The sequence below is a fragment of the Sander vitreus genome, chromosome 5 (genome assembly GCF_031162955.1).
Source record: "Sander vitreus isolate 19-12246 chromosome 5, sanVit1, whole genome shotgun sequence".
Taxonomy (NCBI): domain Eukaryota; kingdom Metazoa; phylum Chordata; class Actinopteri; order Perciformes; family Percidae; genus Sander; species Sander vitreus.
In genome coordinates this window covers 24,454,776-24,475,861 of record NC_135859.1, presented here as the reverse complement: position 1 = coordinate 24,475,861, position 21,086 = coordinate 24,454,776, and the positions used below count along the sequence as shown (strand labels likewise).

The 21,086-nt window shown below is 40.5% G+C and overlaps 1 protein-coding gene across 2 annotated transcripts in view; it reads left to right on the top strand.

Moving 5' to 3' along the window:
- arl15a (ADP-ribosylation factor-like 15a) overlaps window positions 1-8,741 on the top strand; it is a 120,963-nt gene extending 112,222 nt beyond the window's left edge. For both annotated transcript variants that reach the window (XM_078251185.1, XM_078251187.1), the window contains one exon: window positions 6,971-8,741. In XM_078251185.1, the coding sequence (XP_078107311.1) occupies window positions 6,971-7,123 (153 nt within the window). In that variant the 3' untranslated portion in view covers window positions 7,124-8,741. The remainder of the gene's footprint in view (window positions 1-6,970) is intronic.
- The last annotated feature ends 12,345 nt before the right edge of the window (window positions 8,742-21,086 follow it).

Here is a 21,086-nt window from a genome sequence, read left to right as displayed (position 1 = left end):
ACTAAAGTGAAAGTCCATATCTTTCTGTATTTTTCCCACTCCCTTTCTCCATACTCAGACTTTAGGTTTATGGTCCTTGTTTTATAATTTGTTATTGAGTGTGGATCCCTTTAAACTTGTACATGCATTTGTTTCTGCATTTGCTGCAAAGACCTCCTTAATGGTTCAGCATGGGCACCCACAAACCACCGCAATTGTGGCTAGTGCCACAATTACAATTTAAACGTGGTCTTTTAACTGTGAAAACTGTGCACCACTGCTTATTGATGATTGGCTTGTTAGTCTGAGCCAATTGTTTTCTCTATGCCTCCTCCAAAAGTACGCCAGCCACCAGATAGCCAATGTATTTTTAAAGACAAAAAGAGTGAGGAAGCAAGTAGGAAACAACAACACATGCTAGGCAACAGCAACGTGCTGCCATTGTAAGACATTTCCTGCTTTTGTTGACTTCAAAAGAAACCTTTCTGTGTACTTGCTGTAGATTTGTCCACAGCACCCATTACAGTGTTGAAGAGCGATGACATTGCCCGCAAGGATGAGAGTACAAGTATGTACATGAATTGTTGCTGACATGAGATGGTGTAGGGTTCGCCATGGGCACCATGCTAAGCCCTTTATAATCCTCTCTCTGTGCTGTGCTACTGTACCGGTTAGCTGAAACAAAATTTAGTGGTCCTCACTTCATGTAATCTGGAAACAAAGGTGGTAGTGTCCTGTGCCCCCCACACACAGGTGATACTTTCACTTAAGAGATGATCAGGTCATTATCTACCTTGGGTAAGGCTCTGGGACAGTAATCTACTCAGATGCCCTAGTTGTTACAGCCTTGCTATAGGCTTTAGGTTTTATTTGTTGGCCACTGGGCCTGCATTTGACACCTATCAGAGTTTGTGGTGCAATGTTTGTTTTTTCACAGGCTTCCCAAGTGTTCCTCTCATGGGGACCTCCGGGCTTTCGCATGTCTTTAAGGCTCTTTAGGTAAGCCGGAAAAGCAAACAAAGGCATATCTATTATATGGTAAGTGGATCTCACATTACCCTCCCATTTCAATGCAGTCACCAGTGTGGGCCACTTTCCAAGTGACTGATATTTTCACAGGGGCCAACATGTCAAGGGATGGTGTAATTGATTGTCTTGGATATTTGAGTATGCCACTTTCCCTAGTTCAGAGACCGCTAATGCTTCCTTATCCAGTTATATGGCTTACTCATGTGGTTAGGTTTTGACACATGACAGTGAAGCAGGATAGACGTGTGGTCATGGTACATTTTAGAACAAGGGCATTGGAGGCCATATCTTCTATTTTATAAGGCAGTTATTTTAAAGCTACATTTTTTTTAAATTCTTATTAGCTAAATACATATAAAGATGTGCTTTCTGCTGTCTTTCCCATATGTCACTTTATGCACACATGCTCTAAACTAGCTGAAGGTTATCCAAATGAAAACCTCAAGGCTAAAATCATTGGTTCTTCAATGAGTTGATTGAGTAAAGCTCTCCTTGCTCCACAGAGGAGTTTTGATAGTTGCCTGCAGGAAAGCAGTGTTTGAAGGATCACTTATCTGTTTGAGTAAGTCTTTTTATCAGCTTGTCTTTCTGTTTTGTATTTTTTGAACATCGCTGAAAGGCAAAATCTTCTCAAGTGAACGTTTTCCTTTCTTTCTATTATGCTCTTATTACTTAAACAGGAAGCGATTATTAGTAATATTTGATATTATTGAATTTAGTTTTTCTCAGACTTTTGGATCCTGAGGCAACTGCAAGAGCCAGACTCGACAAAAAAACTTGCCCTAGATGAGAAATTGAGAGTTGACAGCGCAGGTCATTTAAATTTCTTTTACGATACTGATCTGGTATAGGAGTGTATCCAACAAACCTGCGTCTGTTACATCTGGCTTTGCTGTTAACCTCTGCAAGAATGCTAGAACTCACTTTAGAGTTCCCAAATACATGTGCATAGTGCAAGACCATTGAACCACAGCAACTCTTTTTATCAGAATGATCCTGAACATGGCATGTAAACTGAGTGCATTCTGTTGCCTTGGACCTCTGCCATCACACCCTTGAGAAAGGCACTTAATCTGAATTACTCTGCACAAAAGTGAATGCAGAAATGACTACAGGAAACATACAGGGTACACCGTAAGTGTCTGTGATATTGTTTGCAGCAAGGCAGTTTTTCACTGTTTGGCATGTGTTGTCACAAATTCAGTTTCTCTCAAAAATGTAATATATATATATTTAACCGATAGACGTACAATGAGCTGTTGTTGGTTGTTGCCCCCCACAATGATGCTGGTGGTACGACCTATAACAGGTTAAATCTTAAGCTTTACTATGAATAAATTAATACCTTCATTCTGTTCATTCATCTAGTAGCTGGACTGCTGGGCACCTTGATAGAGAAGCAGAGATTGATTCTTTTGTTTGGTTTTTCAGTACAACCTAGTATTTAAGAAGATAGGCATTTAAGAACAATACCACCTGCTTTCTAGTTTGAATCCTATATTTGTTTAGTATAGAAATTTGTGAGGGCTACAGATGTGTCAGGGGGGTTCTCAGATATATTCTAAGCAGCCAACATTATGCACCTCCATGACTAGAACTTGGCCTCAGGCATCTTTCTCTTCTCTCTTGTCCAGTTAGTCTTTTTTTGTTTTTGCCTCTGCTTCCCTGGTGTGTTTAGTTGGTCAGAGTAGGGCTCTGCTGGCAGTAGACAGCCGCCAAAGCTCTTTTTATTCTACCAGGATATCCTCTTTACATGACATGATGCCAACAGTGACCATCACATTTAGAAAATCTGGCTTTGGTCAGGGAGCAGCTGGATGCGTGTGCCATGCATGCCCATGCATTGTAAAATGAGCCTGAAGTAGGGTTGCTAGGGTTGGAGCTTAATCTTAGCTGACTAGCTGTGCATCCACTCCCTGCAGACACTGTCAAAAATTGTCAAACCTAACGATCTATCTTTGATGAGGTGACAATGAAGTGGGCAGCTGTGGCTCAGTGGTAGAGCGGTCGCCTGCCAATCGGTTGGTTGGTGGTTCGATCCCTGGCACTCCCTGTGTCCTTGGGCAAGACACTGAACCCCAAGTGTAAATGTGTGTGAACATTTATCTGATGAGCAGGTGGCACCTTGTACGGCAGCCTCGGCCACAGTGTGTGTGAATGGTTCCTGTACTATGTTAAAGCGCTTTGAGTAGTCGTTAAGACTAGAAAAGCGCTATATAAGAACAGTCCATTTACATTACACTTCCTCTAAACTTATTTTCCAAAAAATGAATAGCCAAATTGTCTCTTCTAATCAACATGTGCAATTTAAGCTGAAAGTTAGAAAACATTGATTCTGTCTAGAGGAAGCTTAGTCTTGTTGGCCAAGTTTATTTTGCTTTCTGTCCCACAAATAGCCTAGATACTGATTTCCAATAGATACTTAATTGTCCATCACCTCTCCCTCATTTAATCATTAAATCAGTTGCATACTTGAAGACTAATTTGTTTTTCATCATCAATCAATCTATCATCAAACTTTACTTACATATTTCTGAATCTAAGTAAATGTTAAAAACAACTGCAAGCCATTATTTATAGAACTGTTTTCTACTAAAATATTACCTTCTTTGTGCAAGAATGTGTCAGATCTTTATTTTTGTATTTTTTTTAATGACCATAACATGACCATTTGTTACACAAAGATAATCGGGCCATCTAATACAGAGTTGTGGCTTTTTGAAAAGGAAGATGGACCAATAGCTATCAGCAAATCACCATGCTTTGGCTGTTTTAAACACGATACAGTATGCTGGGTAGGAGAAATTGACCACTCTTCCACCTTGCAAAAATTGGTTATAAATTTCATGTTAATCGATTATTTTAAAAATAGAATACTACAGTAATTCTAAATATAACTGTCTGTAATAAATCATTTCCTAAGAATAAAATATAAAATCCAGCTCATGCATGTTCTCAATCATTGCACCGTCCACTCCGCAACTAGTCAGGCTCAGAAGTTTTATGGCTCTCCCCACAACAGAATACCCTGGTGGTTAACATGGCTGGATTCCAGCAGCAGAAATTCCGTTGACACAGACACAGGTGATTAAATATTTTTTGACACCCTTATGCATCTATAAGCCGCTTTCTCCCATGCACAAGGCCAGGCCCCCGGTCTGTATGACCTAGAAGAAGCTAGACTGGATGACCCAGTGGTCATCCTAGGAGCCATCTGGCAACCCATGTCTTGTGTGGCTTACCCTTCCCACTGCCTCACGCAATTCCTTAAGCAAGCATAAGTGTGCTTAGGAGGACTTAATCTCAGAGTAACTGGTTTGTGCCACACTGTTAACTGCCAGTGTGGGTGCACCGTTAGGTCATGGGGTTCCTTCACAAGAAGAAGACATACTTTATTGATCCCTGAGGGGAAATAAAAAGTTTTCACTCTGTTTTTTGTTTTTTTACATATTAGAGACACAGGCCCAAAATATACACACACACAAACATGACCTATACACATGCATTAATAGATAGATGTCAGAGCGAGGGAGCTGCCCATGGACAGACACCCAGAGTGGTTGGGGGATCAGTGCCTTGCTCAAGGGCACCTTGGCAGTGCCCAGGAGGTGAACTGGCATCTCTCCAGCTTCCAGTCTACACTCCGTACTTGGTCTGTACGGGGATTTGAACCAGCAACCCTTCGATTTTTAAACAAGTCCCCAAGTACTGCCACCCCAGTCATGTACAGTCATGTAACCCTGAGGCAGTGTTTTTGGCAATATATCCCATCTGCCTGTTTCATGATTGAAATCTCTGGATTGGATGTGCCCTTTCAATGAAATGTGGCCCGTATGAAGGTGTTCATACCACCTAGGTATTAAGTAAATGGGGGATTATTTGCTATCTCAGAATACTCGTGTTTTAACTGTAAAGCTGCACTGAAAACTTAATCAGCCATCTGGTATCATTGGTAAGATCAGTTGTCTGATCATTCTAAGGATAGAAGGCATTTGCCGCACTGTGAGATGCCCCTGGGCGTGTTCTGTTGGCCTGCAAGACAACAAGGTGAAGTGAGAGAAGCTGAGCCTGTCTGCACTTGCACACAGGTCACTGCTGGCCTTTTGACTGTCTTCCAGTGCAGGGGCCAGAGTCTTCCAGAAGAGGGCCTTGGCCACAGGCAGACAAGTGAGCCAGCCAGCCAGACAGGCAGCCAGCCGCATCGTCTGTAGTCTAGGTCTGGGGCTAGAGCCTGGACTACGGCAGCTCAAGTTACCCAGACAGATTTGTTAACACTGTTTGGGTCCGCTCGGCTTTCTAGCCAGGCCTCTGAGCCAAACGCGGCTGAGGTGACTTAATCTGTCATTAAACTCACATTACACCCGGACAGAGACTCAGCTCAGGGGCAGAGACAGCGCTCACTCTCCTACTCACTGGCATGGCTGGCTGGATTTGAGCAGACACAAAGAATACCCCCCTCCCTATCCTCTTCATGCCACACACCATGGCACAGCTAGACAGCCCAGCACAGTCTAGACAAAAGCAATTTCACTTGAAGTTGAAAAGTCATTTGACTGTGTGACGGGCACCTGTGTGGATTTGGTGCAGTTTACAGGGTGCACATATGTATTTCTCTTTTTGTATTGGAAAATACTGAGGTTATCTGCTATTTTGATTGTAAGAATTTGTTCAATCGTCAATCTTTGTTTCATATTTGCAGAAATTTACAAATAGTATCTGAACAGATTGTGATTAAAATCATAATGGCTAGACAATAAACAATAATTCATACAAGAAACCAAGAAAAACTATTTTTTCTTCTTTACTGTATAGTATAGTCAAGCTCTCATATTTTAACAAGTAAATGTAACTGAGGAAAAAGCCTTTTAGATTATTTTTCTATTACATTTTTAAAGGAGTTATGAATACTACGGATGATGATACATGTTGTAACTTGATAAGTGTGAGAGACATGTTTCTTTAAACAAACATAAAAGTGTCAAACTAAACATGAAACTGACATGGTGGAAAATGTAGTTTAATTGCATCAGTGACATTAATAGCATTTCAAAGAAATCTGAGAGCTGCTGACGATACACATTTGTCTTTGTATGTTCTTCACTGGCTATCAGACAACCGGGAGGAGATGGCTGAACTTTGTTCTCATCGGGCAAACAAAATTGCTTCCATTACTCTCAGCTTGAAAATGTCAGAAACCCTAACAACCTGCAGTACCTCGAGTGGAGGTCTAAGACATTGTTTCCCTCTGTTGAGATTTGTTTTTACATAACAGCTGGTTGTGGTTCTCCTCCCAACCCCCCACTGTCATGAGCAGCCAAAAGCCAACATACGAACTTTATAATCAACTCTTACAAAGAGCATTGCCAAGCCAACATATTTCCTAGAGAAAATATTTTAATATTATTTAGTTTTATTATATTATATTTTACTTTATCTTATTATTAACTTTGGGTTCATTATGGATGCATAGCTGTGTTTGGGAAGTTTCATAGTTGTGCCTTCATGTATTTGTGAGTGCTTATGTGAAGAAAATGCACTTGCATGGAAAACCAGTGGTTGTGTGGATAGAAATGATTCTCTGGGCTCTTGTTTTTCCCTATTAATGTTCTTAGCCTCAGAAAACAAAGAGTGTGGCCTCTGAAAACAGTAATCCAACTGTTAAACCCAGATTTTTCGTACACTGTGAATATACATACAAAATGATAATCCTTACTTTATCATTAGTCTTTGTCATACTTTATCATTAGTCCTTACTTCTAGCTGAGTCATGAACTGACCATACACTGGACTAAAAACATCCCAAAGCTTTACAATGGAAGGCAACGAATGTGCAGGTTTTCAGTCCCACTCCTTACTAAAGCACACGATAATATTGGCTACTTTCCCCAACATGTGTGGAGGTGTTTTTAGTTATTGAAAATACTGAATGTTTTGGCTGACCACATTCTGTTTCTGCCGGCAGGTCAAGAAGTACTTTGAGTTGGAGCCACTGGCCAGAGGGAAGCGCTGGATCCTGGAGGGCAGCACCACCGACAACTTGGAGGCGGTGAAGGACAGCTTTGGGCAGTTCATTAGCCTGTTGGAGGACAAAGACACAGAGCCTGCAAGGATATGATGCTAACACTGCTAATGCTAAGAGACATTAGCGGTTAACGACAAAGAAACACCGCATCCTGCTGGTGCCCATGTACATACACTCATGCAGAGACACAAACATGCACACACAAGAAAATGCAGCAGCTGTTGGCCTCTCTCTTTGAGAAGTGGATTGTATGTTATCCTCCCTTCCCTGCGCTCTCATTTTTCAAATTGGAAGAGTGTGTGCACAAGTCAGCCACTACAACCCAACAGAGGAAAGCTGCCATTAAACCCACCCAATGTAAAGCAGTTTGTCAAGAAAACTCATTGAACTTTGTCAGAAATGGAAATCTTGTTTACTACTGTCTGTGCCATTGTGATTAAACCAATGGCATGTGGGACATATGGCATTCCTTCAGTCATCATTGGACATCAACACACACATTCTCACTCTTACACAAACACATGCTGCCACACACAAAGTGGAGCCCAGGTTGTCTGTAGATATGTTTAACATCTCCAGTAATTACTTTACAGGATGTTTGGGTGGGCTCGGTTGATGTTCTTTCCACTGAGAAGTACTGTATGGCTGTCAAGTGTGCTTTTCTGTTTGACTCGGTAACAACGAATGCCGTTGTGTGATTGGAGTCCAAAGCCTTGTGTTATGTATGGTAGTTACATATCAGTGTGTCACACCGTGTCTAAATATCTAATCCGAATAGTGTAGTCTGAGTATTATGTACATGCAACAGGCATATTGCTGTGTACCCTCCTGTGCAGCCATACACAGGTACTACTAATTATGTAACTAAGTGCTAGGTGACCTTTTATAGACCATTTGGAGGAAGCGGGAACAAGTCTGAATGCTTTTATAAATCAGAATCACATTTTTTATATGTCATACCACACTTATGAATTCTTTCAAATCAAAGGAAAAAAAAAGACAACAAAACAACCACCATGATTGACAGGGCTGGTAGAGAAATGTGATGGATTTAGTTTCATTTCAGTGTTTAGCAAATGTCATGTTTGTTTTAGTTTTTCTACATTTTTACAGTTTTTCTTTTTCCTTTTGAATTTGACATAATCCCTCTCAACACTGGCTAGCGACTCCAGTCTCCCATCAGGGTGAAATACAAACTCTATCAATCAGCCACAGCAACAGCTGCATCTGACAAGTCCCTGTCCGACACCCTAATGCCTTCCAACTGTCTGTGAAGACCCCTCCCTGTCTGCTGTTTATCGTGGACCCCCGCCCCACCTCATCCCAACCCGTTCTAACCAACACTACCCCTCCACTCCAGCTCTGCTCCCTGTCCCCATTACTGCTCTCTGTTTGTTTGTTTTTCAGCCCGGCTGCCCTTGTGTGGACTACACACCTCCAGAATGAGTCGTATTCATTGTGCCACAGGTGTTTGCCTCAGTAATGTTCACACCTCCTTCCTGCATGCTTTGTATTTCCATTGCTGTTCATTAAGTATTTTGTCAGGCTTTAGGAGATTGAATCACTTTTTGTACCAGACTTTGTGAGATCTGCCAGGTAGTTTTTTTTACAATCTGGATGGATTGGTGCATTCAATCTCTTGAATGCAAAATGAATTGGACTTTGCATACCATCTGATCACACCTAGTTTTCAAAGTCTTCACTGCAGTCTGTTTTTCCAATCATGGGTTTTGTCTAAAATGGTAATTAAAGTTTTAAAAATTGAAATAACGTCTTAGTTGTTATTTACTTTTTGATTACTTTTGCTTGTTAAAATGTCAAAGTGAAATATTTGATATTTTACACCTCTGAGTGTCACATAAATGTCTCTTTATTTTTAATGTGTAACCTTATAATGGGACTATGGATGACAGTTTCTAGGTTTGTTAAGCAGTATAAATATTTCTGCATTCTGCTTTCACAGAATACTAACTGAACTGTGTAGCACATGATTGTAATGTTTTTTCTGTTTGTGAAAGACCAGGTATGAATTTGGAGACTAGATCCTTAGGTCTGTTCGTACAATTTAACATTCGTACTTCATGTATCAGGATGAAAAGTGTAATGAGTTGAATGTTTGCGTAAGTATCTGAAAACATTTTCTTCACAATGTCTTTGATTTGTGATTTAAGGTGACCTGTGGAAATCTGAGACACTGGAAGATAATTGGGAGAACGCAGATGAGCCGGTTGAGGTCGAGCCAAAGTTTAAAAATAAAAATAAAAAAATCCGTCAAAGTGGTGCAGTTGAAGAAAGTTTTGAGTGGAAAGTTAACTGAGTGAGACAGGAGTTCCTAATAAATATAATCTACTCTGCTACCTCTGCCTCCCCTTTTCTTCTCCTTTTGCCCTTCTTCCCTCTCTTTCAAATTAACCGTGTGGCTTTAATACAATGTGTGTCATGCAGGTTGCCCTGGCGACTCTTTGATCCTGTTTTCCAGTCTCTGCCTCTGGGGCAGACGTGCTTCTCTTCAGTCTGCTGCACACCAGCTCTGGAAGCTGCTGCAGCCCTGAGACAAACCATGGGCTGCGGCGCTCGTCTCGCTCCCCCCTTTTCTTCCTATCGCTCTCACTTTCTCTCTGTTTTTTGAGTCCTCACTATCTCTCTCTCCTTACTGTTTTTTTCTCTCTCTCAGGTTCTCTCCATCTCTCTGTCTTTCTCTTACTCGCTCTGCTTCCCTTTGGTCACGCCAAAGCAGCCCTCCCTCAGCATGGGCATCCAGGAGAAGGGAAGAGGCCAGGACCTCAGCGAAGCAGCCCTCCCGGGAGGAAAAAAAAAAAGAGAGACAGGGAGACCTCTCTCTCTTCCACTCCTCCTCAATCTCTTTCTGTCTGCACAGTTGATTTTATTCTGCTGAAAAAGACGCGGTCTACCTTCTCCTCCCACACTGAACCTTTACCTGCTCTACCTGTTTAATTGCTGGTGTCTGGCTGTTCTGTTAAGAGTTTTTTCTCGTCCTTGTTGACAGCCGACCTTCAGTGTGGCTTACAGATAAGAACCTGTAAAGTGTTATTATTGTTGTTGTGTGGTAATGCAGTCCAGCCTTTTTGAATCGGTCTGTGCATTACCAAGCAACAATAACGGAGACATGATGTTTACTGTGATGGATACAGTATCTCAAGTCTCTGCAAGTTGATTTTTATAATTCACTCAAATGAATGGTGATTTATGGCTGCCTGGAAGGGAGGAAAAACACTGACAAACTATAGCAAGCCTAATTGTTGGCAGTCATATAAAGTGAAGGTGCGATTTGTAACAAAAGGGTGAAACATACAGAAATGCCAGAGGGATGCTTTTAAGATTTTGCATGTAAAGAATGACTGAGCAAGACACCACACAAAAGCACTTACCAGAAACATTTCTCCCAACGTGCAAAGCTGCAGCCTCCAGCATAGTTTACTTATCATTTGTCGTTTTGGTTTGGATTTTCTGACACAAAGAGCTCTGCTACATTCATGCCATTACTAGTCTTCTTTGCATTAACAGCTTGGTTACATTGTGAACAGTACAAACACATTACAGTCAGTGAGATCACCGGAAGTCTTCCATCGAGTGTGGATTGGATTTAAACATGGGCTGAAAATGAACCGTTATGGTCTTACAGTGTATACCGACCACAGAATGAATGAAGCCATGGAGGTTTAATATTACATTTTAAGTTTTAAATATCCTTACATGTCTTTTTCAGCACAACTTCGTAAACAGTGAAGTAGCTGCCTGAGTGTTTTTACTACTGTTCACTTTTCTTCCCTCAAATAATCACAAATGCTTTTTAAACGGGATAAAGTAAGCATCATGTATTATCTGCTATCTGTATTTCAAGTAGCATCTGTTGATCACTCAAGGTAAAAAACAGAAGTAAAATATCAACAAAACAAAAGTATCTGCAATATATGTAATTAAATATATGAACAGCTGGAGTTTCAGCTGTGAGTGAGTGAAATCGCATGTACCAATACTGTGAATTTGTATTTATTTTTACTTGACAAAAAGGTTTAATCCAACCTTGTGACAGAATACAGTGATTAAAGCTTTTTAGAGCAAAGAATTTAAGTGACAGAGCTTAAAATTGTATTGGCCCCTTTGGTTGGGAAGCATTCATGTAAATACGATTCATTGTATTTTTATATAGTTTGACGTTCGGTATAGTATATAAGGGCAGAAATGTGCCACATACATTATAACGACCTACCAGAAGTATAAACAAATGCAGTCACACACAACAAAATGAACCCTGTGAGCTTAGTGAAATGCAAATGCGCGACCCGACAGGGAACCTAACTTTCGTTTACAAGACAAACAAAATGCATGTTTTCTTAAACTCTGCAAAGAATGCTCTTTTCTCTGTCTTCTCCCTTCTCGTGTCCAGTGTGTGTGGCAGCATTTCTACTGATAAGACCCTGCTAGGAGGTGGAACAGATGTTGCCCTGACATCCATCTGGGCCTTGTACCCCTGCTCTTCCTCCCACAGCCGATGCTCCACTCAGGACACCCCACATTCCCGGCCCCTTCACAGTGAGAGGGCTGCTCCCCTCCTCGGGATCCTCGAGCAGTGACACAGCACAGAGATCAGTCTTTAAGCTGCTTTCATTCATGGTACGTGTGTGTGTGTGTGTGTGTGTGTGTGTCAGTTATCAGACAGGACCTCTGAGTTCATTAGAGGTGTTTCCTCTTTGTTTCAACACTCTCCTGTCTTCATGACTCTCTCTCACACACACACACACCCCTTTGAAAAACAAACACAAATGACGGAAATGCATCAACATGATGTAAGCTAGTGAGGAAATGTTCCCTGGACCAAATAATCATTTCCAGATACGTGAGAAGATGTTTTCAAAGAGTCACAAAATGTGCAGCACTGTGACATTCGGACTGGCGTCACTCAACATATTTTTAATTAGTTAAATTGACAGGAAACCGGTAGTTTTGTCAATGCTAAAGGTGTGAGAGCCAAGTTGTGCAGTTTGTGTCAACGTCACATGTCAATTTTATTTTAATTTGATGAATTAATAGACAGGATAAATAGTTGCATTTCTAAGTGGCCAAACCATATTGGTGTGAAACAGTAATGGAGCACCACATGGTTAGGACCTACCTCTTGAGCCAAGATGAGGGATTTTGATTATTTTAAATTAATATGAATCTACTTTTGTAGAATCTAAAGGTTATTAGACAGTTATACAATTATATAAAAAAAGAAACATTCACAGGAGCTCAAAACATGTATAGTGCTTTCAGTAACTAAGCAAAATCCAGTAAAATATTTGTGAAATGAATTAAAAACTTGCCTGATATGGACTTTTTTCTTCTTTACCAAAGCAAAAAAAAAAAAAACGGCTTCACTTTTTGTTTTACTTTGGCAAAACGTTGAAAATATTCAATGATTTGCAAGTGACCCACAGGTGTTTGATTTTTATTTTAACCAGCTTTGTGTTTTCAGATGTGCAGCAGGAGATTCCTCAGAGCTGACGTCCCTGGCGCTGAATGTTAAGGCGCAGGAATTGCAGGTTTGTGGTTGAGCTGTAAAACTAATGAACGGCTCAAAGCTGATAGAATCTTAACGAGTTACACCCCTGCCAAGCAGGGAGTGAGCGCACTTTGCAGCAACATGCCACAACCATTATTACCACTAATTAATATTCAATTGGATTTTTACTTTATGGTGCTTTATGAGTCACTATACTTGTCCCTGCAGACTTTTTCCGTTTCATTCCATCTGATGTAAAGATCATGAGTATATTATATTAGTCTAAATATATCTAAAAAAAAAAAAAAAAGAAAGGAAATTGAGGATATTGGACAGCTGCCACAGTCATTTTTTTTTCCTGTCAATCTTATTTGGACAAGGAAGGCCTTATTCACACTAGTCTAGGATAGGACGTAGCTCAGACCTACTCATCATCACTTTACATTAGATTTTTCTTAATGTGAGAATGCATAAACCCTCACAAATGTGTCTATTTTTGGAACAGATTTGGCCTGCTGAAACTTGTGAGTTCTGCCTTCATTCACTGCCTCAGATTTGTGAATCAGGATCTTCACAGATTCACAAAGTCTGAAAACCTCCCTCTGCAGCTGATCCACAGCAGGTAAATCTTAGAAGATGTGACGTTTCACAGATGACAGTGACCTAAGTCTTTTTATGTGGTGTAGAACTTCTGCATCTGTTTGCTACTTCTGATCATCCATTTGAATAATGAAAAAAAAAATAAATAATAATAATAATTAAACGATAGCATGTAGTTCTGCATGATCACTGCTGTAAAAACAAATAAATCAGCTGGGCTTCGATTGACTTGTTGGTCCCTCAACAAATAAACTGACTGAAGATGTCTACCTTTAAACAGTGGTGGAAGAAATATACAGAGTTTGTACTTCAGTAGAAGTAACAATACCTCAAGGTAGAATTACTCTAACTCTCTTCCTCTAACAAAGTAAAAGTCTTGCTTTCAAAGTCTTACTTACGCTGAAGTACTGAAGAGTTATGTTATTGGATTATTATTGTGTATGCAGTATTTTATGTTGTAGCTGGTTTAATCAGTTCATTTAAACTACTCAATATTGTGTTGGGTGGTTTAATCTACAACAATGCATCATATTTTATGAGGTGTCATATAGTTTGTATGTAAAACATTGACCTTTATCTAACTTGTATATATAGTTCTCAAATAAATGTTGTGGACTAGTGGGTACAAAAATTGCCTCTGAATTGTTGCAGTATTAACTGGCATAAAATGGCATGAAAAGGAAACACATTAGTAATTAACATTAACACAATTTAAATTAAATTAATACGATCCTCATAGGTTTCCTGCATATGTTTGGATACTAAAGGACTTAAACTTTTGTCTTCGAAAAATTGAGGAAATCACGCTGTGCAATTCTACTCCTTCCCTTTGTGGCCACCTAAACGCCTCTTGTTTTTTCTGTTTGAATGCCTCGTCTGTTGGGTGACTTCCGTGGGATTCCAGCAGGCTTGTCACTCAGATTGTTTGTCCTGGGGACGAGATCTGTGTGAGTCCTGTTTCTCTTCCTCTCTCCTCGGCCCGAGTGCTGATGGAGACCCGCATCCCAGGTGGCCCACACATCAAAACAAGAGGGATCGCGGCTCTTGGTTTTCAGACAAACATCACTCACTTTCTTTGTTGTCTGAGGGACAGGGGGCATGGCGGTTTATCTCCAGAGGATCTCCCCCGCTATCGCCTTCCACCAGCTCACCGCCCCATCCCACAGGAGCCGCTAAAAGCAAATGTCAGTCAAGGAGAAGGCGTTGCATTCCTTCAAGAGGTCAATTAGTGGTGGCCACTGAAGGATCTGTTAAGAAGAAGACTATTTAAAAATCTTCTTTTCAATCCAGTTACAGATTTATGTTCTTCCTCCTCGGGTAATTCTTCTTCTCCGTTTTAAATCCCTCTGATGATGACACCTCTGTCACGTTGCAGTCCATGTTTTGAAGATAACTGCCCTGTCCTCTCTGCATATCTACCGCACACAGCCCAGTTTAGTCTACTGTGAGTTATTTGACGCTGTGCCTGATTCACGACGTGCCGCATATGAAACCTATTGCTCTCTCAGGCCGTGTGATGGGGTCCCAGTAGCAGCTCGCAGCGGAGCAGCTCCTGACCCATCTGTGCAGGTGATTCCTGCTCCGGCTCGTCCCCTCCAGGCCTATAAGGAGCCTGTGTCTAAGGGACTTTTATGAGCGTGACCTTAACATGCCCGTCTCGAGTGGTCTAGACTCAGTGCTCCGTTTACTAGAGTCCCCTTCCCACTGATGGCTATCAGACTTTTCACTTTTGACTAGTGATTCTCTCTTGTCATAACTCTTTGAAGAAGGACAGGCGTGACGCTTTGACCATCCTTTTTGTGGACTTTGTAGAATTTACTGTCACGGCTCTGAAAAACAGAATAACCAAGAGGAGGGTTCTGACATGCACTGCCTCTCTCAGCAGGAGAGTCAGATGAACGTGCAGAGTACAGCTGTGGTTTGGCTGCACTCTGAGAAGGTGGTGAGGCTATCCTGATGTGCAGATGCCAGCTTAAAATAAATATCAACATGAAGTACCAGCAGGAGGAAGGGCTGATCTGGCTGAAAAGTTGTTAAAGGGAATGTTGAAATGAGACCAGCTGATACTAAGTAAGAGTTTTGCCCTGAGTGACATTATTTACATTAAAACAAGTAGCATTTACTTTATTCACTGTCTTTAATCATAGTTTTTATGAGCCTTGGCCTCTGACAACTCCCATAATGAGCTGACACTGGGAATGTTTCATAAGAAGCCACAGGTGATTAATCAGTCGCTAATACTTCGTAAATATTTAATTGTTGCCTATAAATTTAGCTTTTTTATACATTATGGTCTGTTTGGTGTGCTGCATGGCACCAGGCCAAACACCGTAGGTGGATTAGCTCATTGAATCCAAACAGTTTATGGCGAAAGCAGTTCCAGTGACGACACTATGTGGGCAGCTTGCAGCTCTCAAAAAACAAACGTTCCGTGTGAAAGCGAAAAAAGGAGAAAAAGTGAGTCTTTCACAGGAACAATCTAGTAAACACGGTCGCTGCGCAGAGAGAGAACACCTGTGTTTTACCAAAGTTTTGGCACGGAGCAGTTTGTTCACTGCCGGGAGCCATATTTGGTCGAGTGCAAATTTAATGTTGCCCTTACAGCGATGACAGAACGCATCCTGACTCAGGCAGGAAACTGCAAAGTCATTCACAAATAAGATCTGAGTGAACAACAGAAACAGGAGAAGGTGCACAGCATGGGGCTGAGATGATTCAGCTCTGCAGGCTGCAGACACAAACGGGTTAGATAGTGGGAATAAGCTTAGAGCTAAAGCCAGAAATAGGGTTTAAGGTGTTGAGGATTAGGGTTAAATGTCAGAAAGGTCAAGTAAGAGACCAGTTTAGATGGTCTTAAGAGAGGTTAGCTGGAAGGAGCTTGCTGAACAATTGGTCAACGGGCCATTAGAGTGTCTTTCTATACTTTTACAGTAACCAATGGTATGCAGTGTGTTTACCATATAATGTTGACTAACCTGATCCCTGCCTCCTTTGTTTTAAACAAATTCATTCCCAAATAAATCTCAGTGTAGCCGTTCGTAAACGGATGTGAAAATGTAGGGACAATTCATTCATTCTGAAACATTTCATTTTGACTTAATGTAAAGAAAAATCCACAGCGATAAAGCCCACAGATCTGTATTAAACATATTAGTTATTTTACCAAAACAGATGAAGCAAATGTATAGTAAAAAAACATTCTCCACATGACATCAGTTCTTAAATGTTTTTGGCACTGCGTCCTCTCTGTTTACTGTTGTTCTGAGGATTGAGCCTAAACATCCTCTAATACAGTGGTTCCCAAAGTGGGGGCCGGGGACCCCCAGCAGTCCTTGAGGGGGTTCCAGGGGGTCATCAGCAAAAAGGGGAATCATTTATTTTCACTATAAATCCATCCATAAGTAAAACAATGACAAAATTGAGCTGTCATAGGTTTCATACACTTTCTATAATAAACCACCTGAAAAGCAAAAATCTTATCAAATGGGGGCGGTGGTCTAATTTCTGTCGGTTTAGGGGTCCTTGATGTGAAAAAAATTGGGAACCAGTGCTTTAGAACATCAAATTGGCAATACGTCACTCGGGGGAGGCTCTCATCACCACGCCCCTTTCTGGGGGAAAACAAGAGAAAAACAAGTTTTCAAGGCCTTTAATTTCCCCTTTAGGTAGCTTTAAGGTAGCCTAGAAATCTAGATGCACCCTAGCGGCAGCAAATGTAATTTGCAGCCAGGGTTAGTCTAGAAACTCTCCGTTGGCTTGCGAGCTGGAAAACCCAAATTCTGGTCAGGCAAATCACATCGTGTATAGAGTCGGTGGGCAGGCTTAACATAAGGATGGCACAGTTGCGACGGTTCCGCGTGAATTCCTTGCTTGCTACTTGAAAACAAAGAAGATGGCTGCTGCTGCTGGCGAACAACGGTCTTTCGAAACAGGCTTTAGCCGTGACTCTGGAAGACTTGGAGTTAAACACTGAAGTCATTCTTAAAAAAGGAAGATTTGTTCGGAGTTTTGCCGATCGGCTATGACAAAAGTTTAATCTATCAACTAGCGTTGCTCTGGTTGGCTATGAGTGCACAGGGAATTTGAAATGACGACCGTTTATCCCACCCCTCGGATTGAGCCCTGCCAATGGTGAGTTCCCAGACCCAACATCTTGATGTGGGTCTGGTTTGTCAGGCTAGCTTTAAGGTTGAAAGAAATCAAATTACTCCACACTTCCGGATACTATCACTGATTGAAATACTCAAACCCAATTGGCTGCATCATTCCATCAAATACTATTCTTGATGTTTTGTGCATCAATTTATACACATTTTAAAATTCAGACCAATAGTGGGATTTAAGTGGGTAAAAAGAATACCAACAAAAATATAAATCTCGGCCAACTACATCACTAATAATGATACAATAATATAACACATAATAGCACTGTAAAACACTCACACGGTGCATCACTATCACTACCAGTGGTGGAATGTAACTAAGTATATTTACTCAAGTGCTGTACTTAAGTAAAAATTTGAGGTATTTGTACTTTACTTGAGTCTTTTCTTTTCATGCCACTTTCTACTTTTACTCCACTACATTTCAGAGGGAAATATTGTACTTTTTACTCCACTACAGGAGTATTTTCACAGTATGGTATCGCTACCTTTACTTATGCAGAGGATCTGAATATTTCTTCCACCACTAATTAGCAAAAAAGTAACATGGATACAGTGTTGTGTACATTATATTTTTGTCAATACAAACAAATTAATTACATTTGCCATCATTTAGTTCCATAAATCCTTAAAGGCTATTTATATAACTTATATCATTGAATTATACTTGAAACAGTCATTAACAACCTGTCTGCCATATCAGCAACAAAAATGAATAACAAATCACAACTGTAAAATCTGTTATAAATGCGCAACAAGCTAGCACAATGAAGAATCAAAATTTGGAAATTGAATTTAATACTTTGATGGCGTTATTTCTTTCACCTGGACAAAGTAAACAGAAATGAGCTGCTGAAAGTTAAAGGAGTGATATTCTTGCATTCCCCTTCGCCACCCCCACCCCCAGACCCTCTGAATCTGCCTGGTTCACATACACAAGATTAAGTAGCAAAAGTGACATCCAAGACCAATCGGGCCACCCAAGAGAACCGCAACCAGTGGAGAGGCTGTCAGAGCCCCCTTTTGCAACATTAATCTTCAAGCCTCTCCTGCACTGCCAACTCACATCTCCTTCAAACAGGACAGGGAGGTACAAAACTGAACTTTTCCCTCCCTGAAGGATTTCTCCTCTCCATCAATTAACTCTTTGAGGGACAATTCATCGTCACCCGCCATGTGCCAGACAACTTTAAACACTTGCAAAATGAATTACTTTTCCAGACATTTAAAAAAAAAAAAAACTTGCCTTTAATTTGGCAACAAGGAGATTAGTGTCGACATAAGTTCAATTCGTAATCGACCCAAAGTCCTCCAAAAAGACATATGAGGCAGAAATTGCACTAAAAATTCTGCTTTAAAGGGATTTATGCCTGAGAAAACTAAATTTAACTTGTCTGTCGAGGGCTGTAGAGACAATTTTTGGTCTGTTTCACCCATTACCAAGATGTTCAACAATATTCAGCAATGGAATTTTTCTTGAACATCAGAGGGCTGCTGAAATAGACATTGAGGGATCAGCACACTAACTGAGCTACTTTAACAATCTCAGCTAACCCTAACAACTCTATGGTGTGTTTGTGTGTGGTGGGAGTTATCCTGAAAACAGAAAAGATGAATACAGCAGTGGATAAATAGCGGAACACTTGTGTGTTATGCTGTGGATGCCTTCAGTCCCAGGAGAGGGCCTTCCTAACCTCAACCTTTCTTCGGCCCGAGACCTGAGAAGCAAAGGGGGAAGTCACGCCATCTAAGAGTGTTCCTTTGAATAGAGCAGTGCTGAAATCCAGCAGCATGCCTCAAATACTTTCTGCTAGTTTTCGGTGAGACTCTTTGCACATGGCTGGAAACCCAATCTATTGGAATATATCCACTTTTAAAGATAAGTCTGGTTCTATTTTAAGTAGCCGAAGCCTAACATATCTTAACCCTCAGTGCTGTAGACACTATTAAAAACACATCAGTGAGCCACGCTGCTGCACGAGGTGACATGTTTCTTCATTACGATGAACATGGGCCCTGCAGTTGTTTTTTTTTAATTCAATCCCACAAACATCGTCCTGCTGCCGTTAATACTCACTAGCACCAAATGTGTATTAATCCACATCTGAAAATAGTCCCCAACAAATGCACTATTTACTCCTGTTTGATAAAAACTACAGCACCCAGCTTTAAAAAAACATTAAAAATCATCTTGTTTTAGTTCAGGTACCCCTTTTGTTAAATGTACGTCTTCAGTATGAACTATTGGCTATGGGGATGAGTAACACAGACGGACAGGGAAGTCAGAAAGCATTAAGAGTGGACTAACATGTTGGTTTTGGTCTTTTTACAAATATCAAAACTTTTATTTTATTTTCTGACTTTCTTTCATATCTAGCTATGCAGATTATTTTGTTTTATTTTTTATTAGCCCAGGATTTTAGGGATCTGTCTCTGAGGTTTCTCCAACACAGTGGAGGTGAAAGGAATTTTGTTTTGTTGTGCCCACACCATCCAAAAACTCTTTAAAATTCAAAATGAATATCTCTTTAATCTCTTTCATAAACAATGTCCCAATTTTTTTAGGATAATCCAGACCACTGTCAACTGTAGAAACTGTTCTTATAAAAACTGTCCGATGAAAGTTGTTTATTTATTTTTTAAATGACCTTTAACGTCTAAGAAAAAATCTAAGAAGTGAATGTAGCGAATCAAATCTTCATGGATTGACACCACTTAGGGGTGGGGAATATCATGGTTATACTGACTTTTATATTAATACATCCAATGACAAGTTTCTGGAAAATCTATTGAGAAAATGTTTGATAAAATAACCAGCAATGAGTGTATGTTTCTTTTTATCTAATTGAATTAAATACCTATCAAGTTAGATACATCATCACATTGATGTAAAAATCATCCAAAAAGCCATAAAGCAGTCCAGCTTATTGATTTGTATTGTTGCCGGCAAAGACCTTGTGCACCCAGAGATATTAAAGTAAATGGTACCAGTAAACACTATGGCAAAATCTCTTCTGGTAAAAAAAAAAAAAAAGTATATTATAAATCATCATATTGACCCTTTAACAAAGTCGGAAAGCGCGCTGTGATTAGTTTTGGAGAAAATTCAGTTTATGAAATAAAAATGAAAAAAAACATGACATTAAAATCTGAAAAGATAATATGGCTTCGCTGTTTTTGTTGTCTCACTGTACAGAGGATAATAAATGATGCAATAATAGTAAACAGTACACTTTGGGTAAACAGGTTCTTTTCAGCGTTGCTTGCTATGAGCTTTTGTTTGGATAACTAGAAGTCATCATTAATCTGTGATCTGTGCCCTTCAAAACAAGCAGTCCACACAGTGTGCTGAAAACAAACACACACACACACACACACACACACACACACACACACACACACACACACACACACACACACACACACACAAGCAGGTCTTTGGCTGCAGACGAGGGTTGCGTGCCTCATCGCCAGGGTTGGGGAGTTCTCAGTAGTGAGCGACCACAGGCAGCAGTGATCATTGGGTCATCGTGGGCCAGTGAGCGGTGTGCATGAGTGAAGGTGTCTGTGTTATTTAGAGAAGCTCTTTTTAACAAATAACTTCTTGGCACACGTTCAAACTTTCACATCAGGTTTTCTGTCCAGCTGCAGAGGCAAATCAGGATGCACAGCTCGATAATGGCCTGCATGCTTTTGGCTTGTGTTTTTTTAATGACAGTAGGCTGAACTCTCTTGAGGACAGAAATAAAAACAATTCATGACTGATAAGGATTTCGTCCCTAATAGA